The sequence below is a fragment of the Prinia subflava genome, chromosome 9, assembly GCF_021018805.1.
Source record: "Prinia subflava isolate CZ2003 ecotype Zambia chromosome 9, Cam_Psub_1.2, whole genome shotgun sequence".
Classification (NCBI taxonomy): Eukaryota; Metazoa; Chordata; class Aves; order Passeriformes; family Cisticolidae; genus Prinia; species Prinia subflava.
The window spans coordinates 12,071,269-12,088,273 of record NC_086255.1 but is presented as its reverse complement, the minus strand read 5'-3'; the positions used below and the strand labels follow the sequence as shown (position 1 = coordinate 12,088,273).

General features: G+C 44.6%; 1 protein-coding gene across 4 annotated transcripts in view; it reads left to right on the top strand.

Annotated features, from left to right (window-relative positions):
- The window catches only part of NEURL1 (neuralized E3 ubiquitin protein ligase 1), a 142,758-nt gene that overhangs the window by 55,154 nt on the left and 70,599 nt on the right, over positions 1-17,005 (top strand). Inside the window, exon 1 of one of the 4 annotated variants that reach the window (XM_063405380.1) lies at positions 3,757-3,796. The exons of 1 other annotated variant lie outside the window; for it this stretch is intronic. In XM_063405380.1, the coding sequence (XP_063261450.1) occupies positions 3,772-3,796 (25 nt within the window). In that variant the 5' untranslated portion in view covers positions 3,757-3,771. 2 more of the 4 variants (XM_063405377.1, XM_063405379.1) reach the window with 2 other exon arrangements.

Sequence of the window (17,005 nt, the reverse complement as noted above, 5' to 3'; positions counted from 1 at the left end):
CTCTTGCTCACCTTTTTGTCTCTCTCCAGCGCTGCTGTTTCTCTCTCCCACTCCTGCAGACAGCCTCAAGCAGGGAGGTTATGATAAAATGCTGAGTGCTGGTCGTGTCAGGGTTAAGACTTGGATGCCCCGTGCCAGCTTTGGCTTTACATAAACTGGAGTGACAGCCCTTGAGCAGTGGCATGAGGCCTCTGGCTCTCCTTCACAGAGTCAGTCCACAACCTGGACATCCATTACAACACCTCCCTGATGTCTTTATTGCCCTGCCAGAGACAGCCTTTACCACTGTGCTGCTGCAGCTCCTGTCACTAAAGCAAACACAGCTGATGTCTCATTTAAGCTAAGTGCAAATGGGAGGTGGTTAGTCAGCCTAAAGATTTTTTCCTGTCCTTAAATTCCCCTTCCTGTCTTGCCTGCAGAGAATTGTATTTGGATAATTGAGCCACCTGGGTTAGCAGTTGCAGTGCTGTAGTTTGTAGGTATGAGTCGTGATTTTGATTTTAAGAATTTAAGCCAGAATTTTGAATTTCCTTTGACTTACACTACAAGATTTGGCTTTCATCCAGAGCTGCAGCTTTATAATAATGCTTAAGAATGACATAACTCATTATATTCCCAAATGGCTGCATAAACGTCAACTAATCAGCATATTGCTTGCTACAGCAGTATCTGTGTCTTTGCATCACAGATAAAGGATTGAAGGTGGAGACACACCAAGTCACCTTATTAAAAGAATACATAGCAGGCAAGCTTTCCTAACTGTTTCCTGTGCATGCCGGTGAGACTTTTTTCTCAAATGCTTTCCTGCTGAGAATTTAATTTTTCCTCCAAAGTTACGATGGCAGAGGTTCCTGAAGGAAATCTGTTTTCTGTACAGGTGAAGCTTCCCCCTAGTAGCTGTCAGAGACTCATGCTGAAAAAAGACCCAAGAATGTGTTCCCATAAATTACCCCATCTTCCTAGATGAACTCCAGTAGCTGAGAGCTACGGCATTGAGTGAAAAAGAGCAATTTCTAGTCAATTCATTTGTTGCCATAGAGTCAAGTGTAAGTGGCAACAGAGAAACGGATAGCAGCTTTCAAACCTAAAAGTCATTAAGAGAAGATTCCATGTACCTGGTGAATATTAGATTGATTTCCAGAGTTCCCACCTTTTACCTATGCTGATATTTAAGGAAACTTTTTGGAGTGTTTCTTGGCGGGATGTCTCTACCTGCAGCACTGTTAAAGGAGATGGAACCCCCATCAAGAGAAGTTTTATTTCTTGGTTTGTCTCACTAACAAAGTGTAAACTCCAGTTCTTCATAGACCCAAATCCAGTTCCAAAGGACTTCTAGCTGCATGAGGCTTGCCTGAACTGGATTTTCACTTTCTTGACCTGGCCTATGCATAAGTATGGTCTTATCCCTGATCTCCCTGAGTTGGAGTTTTCATCCTTTTCTTCTTCTCTCTTCATCTTTTTCTGTGTCTCCTCCTGTGCAAGACAGGTCTCTGCAGAGCTGGTTCTCCCTGCTGTGGTTCTCTGTAGATATCTCTTCTGCATTCCCTCAGTCAGGGTTGCACGGTTGTTTGGCTGTGTTGGGAAGTCTTTTCCCAGACCATGATGGTTCTTTGGCATCCTTCTTGCTGACCTGCCAGCCTTCTTACCAGGGGCCCAGGAAATCAATGCAGATAGTCATCACCCTTCCTGGCCACCCTGCCTGGTACCCAGGGTGGGATTTTATCCTGGGAGGGCTGGGAGAGGTGCCCCATTGTCTGCTCAAGGCTGCTTGGAAAGATCCAAGGTTTTAGCTAATACACAGCTTGGTGACCGTGAATCTATTTTCAGAAGTGCTCTGCAGCCTCAGCATCCTACTCTTGTGGTTAATAAGTATATTTAGCAAGATCAGACAGTGCCTCAAAATACTCCTGCAGCAGATTCCTCCTGCTTGGACAGCAACACTGCTGCTTGGCCGGAGTTTGCTGGATGCAGTTCATGAATGGAAATGGATTTAGGGGCTGGGTTTTTGTTGGGTCCAACCTAATACCTTTGTCAGTGATTTAGAAGGGAGTGCAAACGGTGATGTTATTGATTCTTATATTTGATGCCAAAATGGGAGGCCTTATTCTTATTGACAAGGACAAAGAAACACGCCAAGGGGACCTAGAGTGTATCAACAGAGAGAACTGTAAAACAGGGATGGGGCAATAGGTAGGTTTTCTTTTTGTCTAGAGGAGAACCTGAAACATGAAAGAGTGAGGAGTAATTTGGCATAGATAAAGGTCTGAAATGGGCTTGGAGGTGACCAGAACAAATCAGCAGTAAGTTTCAGTGTGATGTGTCTGTGAAGGAAAGATTGGCCATATGGCAAATAATCCTCAAGGAATTATCACAGAACAGGGCAGACAGGCCATTCTACTGCTGTGGATGGCTCTGAGGGTCTGTGTCCCCCAGGAGCTGCTCCTCAGCACTGGGGGAAGCTCAGAGGTGGGAGGGGATGCTGGATTCTTTTGGAAAAGAAGCCCCAATTTTAAAATCAATTGAAATTGTTTATAATTTTCTGCCAAACAGGATGACTCATTCTGGCAGTCTGCCCTCTCCACCCTCCCCTTCAGACAAACAAATAAAGCCAATAAGTTGCAAAAAATAAAATAATCAGACAAGATAGCAATTCACAGTTTTCCTTTTGGTATATTCAAAACAAAGGGCTTAATTCATTTTTTTTAAGGACATCATTTCAGAGCTGGATTGAATGACCATAACTTGAAAAAATGAGGTAAAAATAACTCCGAAAATAAAATGCTCCATTTTGAGTTAAAGAAACATTTTGTTCAGTGAGACGCACAAAGCATTCATTTTTGGGCCAACATGAAATTATATTTTTTTCTAGCAATCTCTTGGTTGAGGCAGTGAACCAAGAAGTCAATTATTCACAGAGCTGTAGCAAGATTAAGGTAAGGATGGAAAGCAGAGCTGAAATGAGAAACTGAGGGAGAAAACTTGGGATTGAATGTCCAAGTCAACCTTCATTCCTCCGAGTGAAATGTGATGTTTGATGTTACAAATTTCAGGGCTATTAACCTGACAGAGTGAGGTACCCCCCAGAAGATGAAACCAGCAGTATCCTTGTGGCATCTGTGTGTCCCCAGCAGCCAGGGAGCAGATCAGGGTGCTGTGGTGGGTTGGTGTGACCTGAGAGATGTCCTGCACCCATTGGGGTGTAAGGGCCACACTGTGGTGCTCCAGGGGACGAGTCCTCACCCCACCCGCTGCTGCTGTAAATGCAGCATCATCTGGGGAGGGGAAAAAATAGAGGGAAAAAGAGTAAGATTCTCCTGCCAAGAAGCTGCCATGAGCTCTGCAGAGTGTGACTTTGGGCAGGGATGAGCAGAGTGCTGCCTGCATGCTGCTCAGCTGAGGAAGAGCTGCTGCTTGGCTCTGGGGTCGGGTGCACGTCCCGGCTGGGCAGGTGGGAGCAGTGGGTGAGCCGGCAGTGGTGACTGGATGGAGGGCTCAGGAGAGGCTCCTCTTGCAGGTTGAAAATGCTGGACACAGCTCTCCTCAAGCACACAGCACTAGTGCAAACATCCTGACTATGCTTTTTGGCTTGGGCTTTTTTTGCTCTGCTTTTTTTTTTTCCTTTTCTTTTTGTTGGCTTTTTTTTTTCTTTTTTTTTTCCTCCAGAAGTGCTGAGACCTCAGCACACAGACGTCCTAAGCAAATAATCCTTACAACACAGGCAAGAGAAAATCTTATTTCCTTTTTTTCCGGTGGCAGAATCGAGGCAGTGGGATGGCAGGATTTGCCCAACACCATGGTAAGAGTTGGGAGGCAGGGCTGCACTCGCGGCTGCACAAGTTTGACTCCCGCTCCTTTGCAGAGAGAAGAGCGACTGCGTTGCAGCATAAAGATGCATGAGCTAGTTTTAAACGAGCCAGCTGGGCTCTGCCGCGGCTGGCTGTGGCAGCTCGGTGCCTGCTGTGTTAATTTAGCCGTAGAGCAGTGGACAGGAGAGGTGCAGGGAGAGGAGTGAGTGGGCAGGGGCGTGCGGTGCAGGAGATGGAGAGGAGGGAAAGAGCCAGCTCCTGCACCAACTGCGGGATGCAGAGAGCAACCGAGGGACCATCCCTGGCTGCGGTCCCCTGCGCACCTCCTTGCACCGCTCTCGGCATCTCCCTGCTTGTTCTAACGCTGGCCATTATCCATCAGCAGAGGTAATGAGCTGGAGCGCAGGAAGCATTGTATCTGGGCTGAGCATGCGAGCCCCGCACAAAAGAGTTTACGGGGGGTAACGTTTTTATTATTCCAGTCTGTGGCGAACCATTTTGCGTTTCGAGCACTTCTTTGCTATTAAATAATTAATAATTAACCTGCAAAGGCCGTTTGAAGACTGGTGTGGTGATGTCTGGTAATAAATTTTGTTTAACCTTTCTTTTTCCCCATTCTAATTTATTCCAAGGGTTTGCAGTGGGGAGCGAAAGTTTCACATGGCCAGGGTAGTTTGGTTGTATAAATGAATTGTTAATTTTTATTTTCTTTATTATTTTTCCCCCGTGGAGTCAGCGGTGCCTCCCGCTTTGTTCTTAGCGTTGCCGGGGCTCCCGGTGCCCGCGGGTTCGAGCCCGGCCGGCAGCCCCAGCGTGGATGCCTCGCCCGCCGCGTTCCGCGCTGTGTGCGTGGGGAGGGGGGACACGCCGCATCGGTGAAACGCCGGCAGCTATTTCAGGAAGCCGCGAAGTCTCCTCCTTCTTATGTAAATAAAGATGACAGCTCGGAGCGCCGGTGCCGCGGCGGGAGGCGCGGGTGTGGGCGGAGGCTGCCGGCGCGGGGCAGCCGGGTCCCGCGTGGGCCGGGGACTGCGGAGCGGAGCCGGGCCCGGGCGGGGGCTGCGCCGACATGGGGGGGCAGGTGACGAGAAGCCTGCTCTACGGTAAGGACCGAGCGCCCCGCCGCCGCGGGAGGCGGCTGCCAAAGGGGCGGCGTGGGATGCCGCGGATGCGGGCTCTGCCCGACTCGTCCTCCCGGAGCATCCCGCTCCAGGAGCGGGGCTGGCCACGGAGGAAGCCCGGGCTGGGATGGGGCTCCTCTGGCTCCACCACGGGGATGAGGCGTAGATACCTGCCCCGGCAGCGCTAACAGGCTTGCTGTGGGGTATCGGGGTCGAAGGAGAAGTAACTGTGTCCGTGTGTGTATCCTGTGCGCTGACAGCCCCACCGGGAAACAGCAGCCCCCGTGGGCAAGGTTACTGCGAGGCACTGAGCGGGCTTGTAGAGCTCCTTATTGCTCCTTTCCACCAGCAGTTCCTTTGCTCAGTTGGTGGGGTTCGGAATGAGTGTTGGAGTGAATTGACGAAGCTGAGCTGTGAGTGAAGCCCCCTCCCCGGGTTTGCTGGGTGATCTACAGCGGGGCCAGGGAGGAGCTGCAGAGGGACTGGAATACCCCGCACAGGCCAGCGCTAACCAGAGTGCGGACCTGTGGACAACGTGCAATACGAGAATGTCCCTGCCTGCTTAGATCTCGTGCAAGAAATACTTCTGTGAGGACATTGCAGTCCTTAGTATTAAACTTGTGTTTTGCTCTGAAATGTTCTGTATGGGTTTGGACGTAGTAAGTGTGCTGCATGCTCAGTGAAGTGTGAATGGGGTTTTCAGAGACCTTTCCTTGTTGCAATAGTAAACATGGATATGAAAGACACAGGTAATGTTCCTCCTGGGTTTGGAGTATCTCATATCCTTTCTTCGAATAGAGATACATGAAGTATATACATTTACACCATGAATATTCATATTACAGCCCTGATTCTTCTCATATTTTCTCCCAAATCTAAACCTATAGTTTAAGGAGCAAATGGACATAGTTAGGAAGTAGATGACTCTCCCTAAAGGTATTTAGCAAGATGATAGAAATCTTTTATTTGTTCATTGTTTGTGTTCTGAATTTTCTGTGGCCTGACCTTATTTCTTATTTAACCTCATGATATGCATGCATTATGCAGAATAATTGTACCGCTGGGTCACCTAAAAAAATACCACCAAAAAAAGCTCTGTCTGTTGTCTTGCGATTTTAAGTGCCTTTTTCTTGTGATTGTAAGTGCCTATTCCCCTTCAAAGCATTATTTGAATGAATAAAAAAAATGTCAGTGAAAGAATAAAAAATATATATGTTTCCTGTGTGTGCCAGGGGCTTGGCATTCCTGTTGGGGCCTTCTCCTGCCTGCAGCTGGCAGCGCCCTGCACAGTAATCTTGCAACTTCTGCCTTTCAGCAATTCTACTCCAGCAAGCATGCTTCTCTTTAATTTTTATTTGTTGGGAGAGGGAGACTAATGAGGTGATGTGGGTAATTAACTCAGATTTTCCTCTTCAAAGAGAGGGGCTACAGGCTGTATTATATACAGAGGTGATGCACTCTGTTCAGCACAGTGATACTTGAAAAATAATAGGGATTATATTTTAAAAAATCGTGCTACAAAGGCTCATTTAACAAAAATAGACTACATCTGCACTCGTGGTTTATCTGTGGCTACTGTTCCTCCAGTTCCATCTTTCTGTTGAATATTTGTGTTTCAGATGTGTCTCAAAATAGCTGAGGAAAGAGAACTGAAACTGTATCCATTTCTCATAAGTTTAAATGAAAGTGAGTGTAGTGATACTGAAAGGAGTCATATTCATAGCCTTAAGATTCACCATCTTTGTTTTAGATAGCACAGGTGATTAACCAATGTCCTCCAGACATTTCTGGTGACCTCTCTGTGTTGCAAGAATGAGCTGGGATTTTTACAAGCACCTAACTGTTCATTGAAAATTAGCTCTGGTGGGGAGATGCTGCACGTGCTCTGCTGAGCTGGTCCTGGGGAGACAGCAGGTTCCCCTGAGAAATGTGCCCAGAGCAGGGTGCTGGGTCCCTGCCTCTGCCTGGGCACACCCTGACCTTGCTAGGGTCATAAAAGTAAATTGAGATAAAAACTCCTGAAGTTGCTCTTGAGGAAGGCACCCTGTCAAAAACACCATAAAATCGGGTTGTCGGTTTTAAAATACTGTGGATGTCCTGATGTAAGAACAGATGTTGGGTGTTGGCTGACAGCCAGCTGAACATGAGCCAGCAGTGTGCCCAGACTAATAGCATCCTGGCCTTCATCTGCAATAGAGTGGCCAGCAGGACCAGGGCAGGGATTGTCCCCCTGTGCTAGGCACTGGCGAGGCTGCTCCTTGAGTGCTGTATCCAGTTCTGAGCCCCTCAGTCCAGGAAGGACATTGAGGTAATCAAGTGAGTCCAGAGAAGGGCCACAGAGCTACTGAAGGGTCTGAAGACTAAATCATTTGAGGAGCAGCTCAGGGAGCTGGAATTGTTCAGCCTGGAAAAAAAAGAGGCTCAGGGGAGACCTCATCATTGTCTACAATTGCCTGAAAGGAGGGTGTAGTGAGGTGGGAGTCAGCCTATTCTCCCAAGTAGCAAGGGATAAGGACAAGAGGAAATTATCTCAAGTTGTGCCAGGAGAGGTTTTGACTGGATATTAGAAAAAAAAATTCTTCTTTGAAAGGGCAGTCAGGCATTGGAACAAGCTGCCCAGGGAAATGGTGGAATCACTGTCCCTGGAATGTTCAAAAAGCATGTAGATGTGGCACTTAGGGGTATGGTTTAGTGGTGAATTTGGCAGGGCTGGTTAGGAGCTGATCTTGGTTATCTTAGAGGTCTTTTCCAGTCTCAGTGATTCTGTGGTTCTAGGTTTACAACAGTCAAGTGCAACCACACACAGACTGTCATAAGGGGCACTTGGTATCATTTTACCCCCTTTCACTCATAAATCTGCTTTCAAACAGCAAAGATACACAGCAATCCTGACTGTGAGGAAAAATAAACTTTTAGCTAGTGTCACTAAAGCACCAGCTACCTGAGTTTCCTAAGGGAGGTGCACTTCTGACTTTATTCCCCACTACCACACAAACCCCAATGGCTTGTACCATGAAAAGCAGCACCTTTGTTTTTGAAAGAAGTCATCTGATGTTGGGGCATGGGTTTATTATCCTTTCTTTGAATAGAGATACTGCTGGACCCCACTCAGGCAGTCTCCATCTATGTCCCTTCACCTGGCACTGTGACTGTCTCTGTTCCTCTTTCCCATTCCCTCTCTCTTTCCCACTGCCCTCTGCAGGAGTCCTTGTGGTGTTTTCCAGTCTGTGCAGCAAGAAGAAAAGTCGAAATAGGAGGTTCAAAGGTAACACAACCTTGAAGGGCAGGATGTTTACTTGCTATTTAAGATGTGATATCTATATATATAGTGCTTAACACTACTTTAAACAGGAAATGTTGATCTGGTTCCTTGTGATTCATAGAAAGCTGGTTTCTACAAGAATGTCTGTATACTACAGTATTCCTATAACAGAGTCAAGGTTTGTTAAAGAATTGTATTAAACTGCTTGCTAGCTAATCCCACTTGAAAGAAATGTCTAATAGATGCATATGTCATAATACCTGTGTTCTTCTTATGTGTTTGTTACAACTTTCATCTGCTATAGTAGTTTTTCATGCCTCCATATGACTGTGAGGGCCATGAGTGAGCTGCTATTTGTAGAAGATCCTATTCTTGGTTTTAGGGGCCAAATCTAGGAGATTCAGTCTAAGAAAAAAAAAATCCCCAAACACCTGGGTACTTTTTATGTCTCTTTCACTAAGAACCAAACTAACACAAAGTGATGGTTTTAGCCAAGGAAGCTGCGGCACTGTGTGGGAGAAGGATTCAGTGTATGTAGGCGTGCAGAGGTTAGCGATGTCACGTACACATCTCTTTGAGGGCTTTTGACCAGCTAGAGATTACACTGTGGGTTAGTCCACGTGCAGGGGATCTGTGAGTCTGCATATCTGCACATTTGCTCAATAACTGTCCCTACTACCACTCGTAATTATTAATAAATCATTAATTGCAGAGCTTTGTTTCACTTTTGCTTTAATTACTCATGTCACTGGCATTCATCAGAGTTTTGCTGTGGAATCATTTTTACAAGAAGCAGGGGAAAAGGTATCTTGTGCCACGTTTTTTGAACTGTAATTGTATGGCATCAGTGTAATTGCAAAGAAGTCCCAAGTGAGAGTATGTCTGGTTTTTAGCCCGGGAGGTGGTGCTGATTGACAGGTGTGATTTTCAGCTGGAATGGCTGAGTTTTTAAGCTGCTTGCAGAAGGCGCTCTGTAAGTTGTGAATGCAGTATAAATAATAGCTTGTGTGTCTTTGTGTGCTGTGTACAGAAGGTCACGTAAGTGTCATGCATGACCAGATTTATACCACCCATATGTAGGTGCGGTGAGCAATGCAGCCACATTTGTGTGCTGCCAAATGGAAGAAGGAAGGAGGAAATAGGTTATAGCAGGACTTAGTCCACACTGCATGGCAATAGGCTTTTGGGTGGCTATCTGGATTCATTTCCCATTTCTTCAAGATTTAATTTTCCGTGGATTTTCCTTTCCTTCCTGGCTGGTAATTTATTCCTGTACAAAAGAGTGTGAAGCCCTCACATGATCCTTCCTCCACATCTTGTTTTCCTGGAAAACAATTTCCATGTCTTGCTCACATATGTTGGTGGGAGATCCAGGACGTTTGGATGCTGTGTGGAAGCCTCAGCCCCCACAGCTGCTGAGCAGTGGCTGAAGGGCTTTGGGGAAGAACAGAGGGTGGAGGTCATTTTCCTAATGAAAAATGGCTATGGTATGCAACTTCTTTCAGTCTTACTCTGCACTGTAGAGCTCTATTTTTCTCTTTCTCTGAATTCCCTGTAGAGTGGTAAATGGTCTATCTACATGCATGTGCTAAAATCAGCTCCACGCTTCATTTCTTGCTGTCTATTCATTGCCTATACTGCAATAACCATTATAATTACCACAAATTACCCTTGCAGTTAGTATCACTAAACAACATTATTCTCTTAACTCTCATGTATGTTCTAATTTAATAATTTCCATCTTCTTACACCTAATTCAAACTGTGAATATCCCAGAAGAAATAAGAAACAGCAACACCAAAAAAAAGACCTACAACACCAACTGCTAGTGAGACCTTTGTGCAAATTAGTGTTGATATATACTCTAATACTCTGAGTTATTGCATAGATTTTGAGATAACTTGTCATTTGATGGAGTGACTGGTGATGACATCAGACTCACTAAGGGATGAACATCTCCTGTATCCTTCAGACTGGTGCTTGTTGAGAAGTAATACAGGACTGAGGAGAAAAGGTTATTTCTAAACTCCCTCTGCTTTTAGCACAATTGCTATATAGCCCTGAAAGCGAAAGAGTTTGTGTGTATGAGGAATTAATCCTGTTCAGGGTTGGATTAACTGGTGCAGAAGACCTTGGGCAGGGTGCCAAAACAGTGTTGGCATTTGCTGAAAGTGGAACTTCCAGAGATTATTTCGGTGTGTGCCTCTGACCTGTGTGTCACCTGCCAGTGTCCCAAGGTGACCGATACTGGAGCATTATCAGCTGCTGACAACACTTCTGACAGGAAGTGTACAATCTCTGTATGTGGAGATTTTATGGGTAATCATGTTTATACTTGAAAACTGCTTTATTTACTATGAAAGGCAAATGAGTTTTTCATTAGCTGTGGCAGTTTTTGAGCATATGGATCTTGCTCCAGTGGTGAAAGCAAAGACCATTCCTGTTCGCATTTTGTCCTTTGTTTTCATGGCATTTTCTCATTTACTTTTCTATCAGCTTTGATCAGCTCTCTCCTGGTGGGACATCAGGACTGAATGTTGTTTGTCAGATTTTGTTGTCTTACTTGTCTCCTCTTGGACTGCTCCTTTCCCTCTTCTATGTGAATGCATTCTTAGCTCTGATCCTTCTTCACCTCTTCCTTGCTTCTCCTGTTTTCTTAAGAATTATGGGTGGTATATTCATCTATCATTCAATTAGTTTTGAGGCAGCAGGTGTCTTTTCAGAAGGGTTTGTAGGATCTACTGACATGTTCTAGGGAATCATTTGCATACTTAATCAAAGCAAGTACTCCCACAGCCTGAAAATTCATATTGTTAAAAGTATTAAAATAAATTTACTAAATGAATATGATCACCATTGCAGACAGCAGGAATTAAGAAGAGGTTCTCTCTATACATATAATCTCAAAACTGATATGGCTGCTTTAATTTCAATAAAGAATTTTGCATTAATGGTATCTGTATGGGCAGAAAGTTGCATCAAGAGCAGTGTGAAAAATTAACCCTAAAAGAAAGGGAGTTTCCCGAAAAGTGAAAGTAAACCAAAGGATGGAATTAATGTTTGCTCTCAGGGGTTGTCAGGGATCACTGATGGCACTGCAGGGTATTTGGCTGAGCTATTTGGCAATGGCTGTGAGCCACAAGCCTTGCAGTGCATGTGCCCATGGTCGGTGCATGTGCTTCAGCCCTGTGAGTCCCTGGGCTTTGCTCTTTGATCCCCTATGATCATTGTTGTCCTTTCGCTTTTGTTCTTATCTATTCCCCTAAATCAGTGTTTTACTTTGTATTTCTCTGAGTCCAAAATGAGTCAGAGCCACCTTCTCTGTAGCTCTTGCTGAGTTACTCTCACCTGTATTTCTGTTGCTTGACTCTGTCCTTGGTTGTCTCTTGAAGGGACACTGTAATTCATTGGTGTAAAAAGTAACATTTAAGATGATTGCAGTTGATGGTGCTGGGGAGAGGAGTCTTTTGGTTTATCTGTGATTTACCATGGGCCTGATAGCTAAAAGGGGGTGGGCTCAGAGTGAGACATGATAATTGATCGGATGCATGAGCATGCTTTCCTCATTAGACATGTTGGTAGCACTTTTGATTTAAAGAAGAAGGGCAATAGTAAAATGGTCATATAATAAAAGCTGTGTACATTCATGAACATGATATAGTGTGCTCCCTGATTGCCTCTCCCCTAACAGCCAGCATCAGCAGAAATCTGAAGTTCTTGCCCTTTCCATCAAGTTAAAATAACTTTTTTCATGAGAAAGCTTTGTGTTAAACCAAGGGCCCTTGCTATGAAAATCAGCTTCTTTTTGTGGTTGAATTTACATCCTTTTCTGCCTACACCAGTAAACACATCCTAGTACAGATAGGGAACGTGGAGGGGTGAAGTAACACTCATACCCATGGTCTGATTTTGCCCCATCACATTGTACCTCACAGGGTGGCTCTGCACAGAGGCTGTGTGATGCAGGTCCGTGCCAGGTGACCTTCCCAGACATGCTGGGTCAGCATCCAGGGCTCAGCAACTTGCTCACAGGAGATTTTGATGAGGTCTAGAAAACAGAAAAGGTCCCAACACTTGTCCCAAGGAGGATGGATGTGACTTCTCTGTGAAGTTTGCCTGAATAGCAGAGGCTGATCCCATCTTTGACTACCCTAATGAGAAAGTTCCCACAAGAGACTTGCAGATGGCTCAGTGTGACTCTAAAAATGCTGGTTTAGTCTCACTTCTAGTAAAGTCTTTGGGTTACTTGCTGTGATTTCATGAAGCTTTTTCTGGCTGACACTGCCAGATTTTCTCTGTGATAGGCCCTGCTGTGCAGCCACATGGCGCTGTGTGGATACAACACTGGAAGTTTTTGGCCAACAGACTTGTCAGTAAAAGCAGGACCTGCTGTGAGATACTGGGGCGGGACTGAAATTGTGTTTTTCAAGAAACTCTGAGGCTTGTGGCCTGGCTGAAGCAGAGTCCAGGCAGTGCCTGTTGAACCAGGAGGGAGTTTGAAGGAAACATATGCCTGTGTTTGGCAGGTCTGGGAATTGGTTGTGGGTTTTTTGACTCGGACTCCTGCAAGAGGCTGTTTGTCAGTTCCCTGCAGTGCTCCCTAGCAACTGAGCCCTTGGCCTGCTTTATGAAGTTCAAGTGATCCTCAGGCTACTGCAAGTCCCAGACCTGTGTTATCAGCCTGAAGGAAGCTGCGAAAAGTGGATGGGTTTGATCCTGGGAGAGCTCTCCACTTATGGAGAGGAGGTTTCTGCCTACAAAGCAGGGATGGGAAGGTGCTGTGCAGAGCCCCAGGGCAGCACTGTCCCCTGTTTGCAAGAGTAGAGGGGGGTTCGAGCCATAAACCACATTGTGGCACACAAAGAGGCCATTTTAATTTCAGTCTCTGCTGGAAGCACCACATGGAAAAGAAAATGTGATTGGTATGAAAAGAAATGTTTACGTTTCTAGGAGCAGAGACCTCCCAAATAATTAGTATCACTTGACAAACTGCTGTTTAAAATGCAAGTGGTTTAAGTGCTGCAGCTCAACAGGCATTTGTCAGAGCTCTGGCGTAAACGCGATCCCTGCTCTGGGTTGGTTCCTGCTGTAAAATAAAGAAGATTTCTGGTAAACATCTTTTGCTTAAGGAAAATTTCTCCATGGTTTTATCTTTTCTTTGGTTGGAAAACCTAAATGTTAGAAACTGGACAAATGGCAGCTTGGTGGCAAGAGTGTTTGGGATACTGTTTTGGAATGAAATAAATCCTGGATTTTATTTTCTGTTCATCAGACCAAGCTTTTGCTCAGAAGAAAGATAGAAATGTTAAATTTTCTTTGGCTTTTGGGAGGAGTAGAGTAAAGGAAGGGCTTTTGGGTGAGAGTTTTGAAAGCCACAGCTTCATCTCTGATCTGCCCATGTCTAATATACACTGACTCAACTAAAAGTACTTTAAATAACTTTTCTCTAGGGCTGTTTGAAGACTGACTGAAGACGTAAGGGTTGTTAAGAAAGGATATTTTTCAAAGGTTAAAAAAATGGCAGCTTATAAAGAGACTGAGATAAAAAAAGTTTTTAAAAAAAGGCTCTCTGGAAGATGGAAATATATGGGTGCTTATAATGTACTGAAGTATCCCAGATCAAAATGACTTCTGTCTTTGTGCACCAAATAGAATCAGATTATCAAATATAAAATAGAACTTTAAGAATCTAATTGCTTTTACAAAGGCATCATTGATAATACGAATTTCTTGCAACTCGCAAAAGGAGAATTGCTCAATTTATTTTCTCATTATCTTAAACTAGTTCAATGCCACCCTCTGTTTTTTCATCTCTGAAGGGTAAGAGACTATCATTTGTGTTGCCTTCTTGTTTTATGATTCTGAGTGAAGCTATGTGCTTAGAAGGAACACAAGATTGGGAGTCCTGATGGGTGCTGGTCCCATACAGATCTCACATCGAACTGGAGCTACAGCGTGGTAGGAGTTGCTTCTTCTTCTCTTAATCTCTCTACATCAGTGGCTTTGCAAAATTGGCCAGAGAGAGCTTGATCAAGAAGCATGGCTATGACAAGGTTCCTGGGCAAACCTGTCTCCTTTCTGACCAGCCCACAGCACTATTGCTTGAGCAAGGGTGGGTGATTCAATATCTTGATATTGTCTCAGTATCTCAACACTTGGATTTTGGATGGTTGCTGACTGTAAAATGATCTTACTCTCTTTGACCTGTCCAATTCTGTGCATGGCTTCTAGCAGGCAGGCTGAGGTAGGGAAGTGGGCAGTGCTGTCTTTGGGATGCTACAAAGGATACTGCATCATGTGAGAAATTAATTCCTGAAAATGGAGATGCAGTGGTTGCAGTTCCCTGCATCCTGCCTATACAAGTGTGCAATGGTATTTATCAAACAAAAGATAATACATCCAGGCTATTCATACCAATGGTAGAAAGGATAGAATTCAGAGAAATATCCTACAAATGTACTACAGATAGATTTGAAAGGGTGCTAAAGTCATTCACCATGTTTGCAAGAGCTGACTGCAGCTCTCACAGTGCTCTTCACCAGGATCCTGTAATCTTACTCATTTTTCTGGGAGATGTTTCTATCCTGTTAGTTGCAAAGTGGCTACCTGAGCTCCCTTTACCCACTCATGAGTTATCCCACAGAGACCTTTGTGCTCTGAGCCCTCATACAGCAAAGCTGTTCCCTGGGGACTCCAGGTCCTGCCTCATCCCCAGCTCATTGCAGCTTCAGACTGACCAGTGTACAAGCAGTTATTTGGAGATTCAGAACCTCTTTAGCATTTGATAACCGGAATATTTTGAGATTTATTTCCTATGTAGATATATACATGACAATACACACTTTCCATCTTCTCTTAATGCTGTGCTTTGGAAAATCCATGCTTTAGCCCTTGTGGACTTTATCAGTTTTGCCTTTAGTGGTGTGGCAGAAGCAGTAATTCTGTGATGCACTCATGGCTGGTACTGCTGGCTCAGTTAGTGCAGAGTGGGGTGTGTAGTACTGTGTGAGCAGCTGTAATAAAGTGTAAATATGGGCAATTTACCCTTAATAACATCAGTCTTTCAGAGATTTAGAAATGTACCTCTGGGAAAAAAAATACAGGTTTATAGTGGTTTGGGATTTGTGCAACTCCAGTTTGATAACAAATATTTTGTGTTTTTCCTCTGTGTATTTACAGCAGTAGATTCAGATTCTGAACTGAGATCTGCGTTTGGGTGCAGAAAACTAATCAGGGAAATGCTTCATGGCCCAGAGGTCTGGATTTGCTGGCTCCTGTTCAACAGCTGCATCTCTCTCTGCTGTCAGGAAGGAGCATCTGTCAGGGATGCACTGTGGTCCTTATTACATTATAATTTAGTGCTGTGGCTTAGAAAAACAGGAGCATTTATGTGCTCAAAAAAGCCCCCACCAAAAAACAAACCAAACCAAAACAACCAAATAAAAGAACACCCCCCCCCCCAAAAATGGCAAACCCCTAAAAAAAATTAAAACTCCACTGATCCTTCTTACCAGAAGAAATGCCCCTTATCTGAACATTGACTAAAGGATGTTACACTTTTTTTTTTTTTTTTTTTTTTTTTTAAGCTAAAAAACCCAAGAAAAATAGATGGATGAGTTGATCTGCACATTTAATTGCTCCTTGCTTTTCTGAAATAGTATATGTGACTTTCCACCAAGAGACTAAAGTCCCCTGAGCCCTTTAGTCTTGTTTCCAGTTCCCAGTGATCTTCAAGGCAGTCACACTATGAATGTGGCTTCATCGGGAACAATGCTCTGACTCGTGTGGCATCAAATTCTTCCTTTTTTCGCTCTTATCAATACATCAATATGCAAAAATGTCCCTCTGCATGAATTGTAAAACAGTGCATTGTTCCCATTCCAAGCTGGCTTGCTTTTCTAGCCCATCTCTCTTCCTCCAGCTGTTTAGAAATGCAGTCATCTTCATGATGACCCCTTCATCTTCACGATGACCCCTTCATCTTCACGATGTCCCTCCTGTGCCACCTGCTGTACATTACCCAGCTTCAGTAGGTGGTAACTGGTCATCTGTGCCAGCAAAGGTCATGCAAGTAAATCTCCAGCAGTATAAAATTGATGAAAACTACTGGGAAGTCATCTCCTGTTTGTACACACCGATGTTAAATTTCAAAGCCAGGGCTGGCAGAACTTCCTTGGTGTGTTCTCACAGGAAACACTGGGGTACCTCCTCTACAAAACAGCTTGAGGGGTTGACTCTGTTACTCAAGTCATTAGAAAACAATCATGAAGGTTTGAGGGGGTTCTGTGAGGGCTTACAATGAAAGGGCTTTGAGCTTCTAGTTTGAAGTGTATTTTTGCCTATGCAAATCAGAGAGGACTAGAGCTAACTTCCGTGTGCTGTTGTGGTGACAGAATAGGTGTGGAATCACCTCCTGCTGTCCTCTGGGGCAAGGAATAGCACTGGCCATGAGTATGGAACAGCATGGGTCCTGACAGATTCATTAAAATAACAGAAAATCAGATAAAACATATGGTTGCTTACAAAGTTATGCTCCTCTTATGCCTATTTCTTTTCTTATATGCAACCTGTAAACAGTTCTGGGCAGGACCCATCTCTTCTTTCTGTCTTTGTGAGACTCAGCATGAGCTGGTGGCTAGCAGGTAGGATGACTTTTAAAGAAATAAAACAGGTCTATGTGCTCTTGTCCTCAGGCAAGAAGGATTCAACACCCTTGGTCTTCCACTGGCTGACCTGTGGCAGGAAATGCTAAGGAAAGCCAGTTCCTGTATGGACTGCTCCAGCAGCTGTTTGCAGCAAAATGTGAAGTGATAACT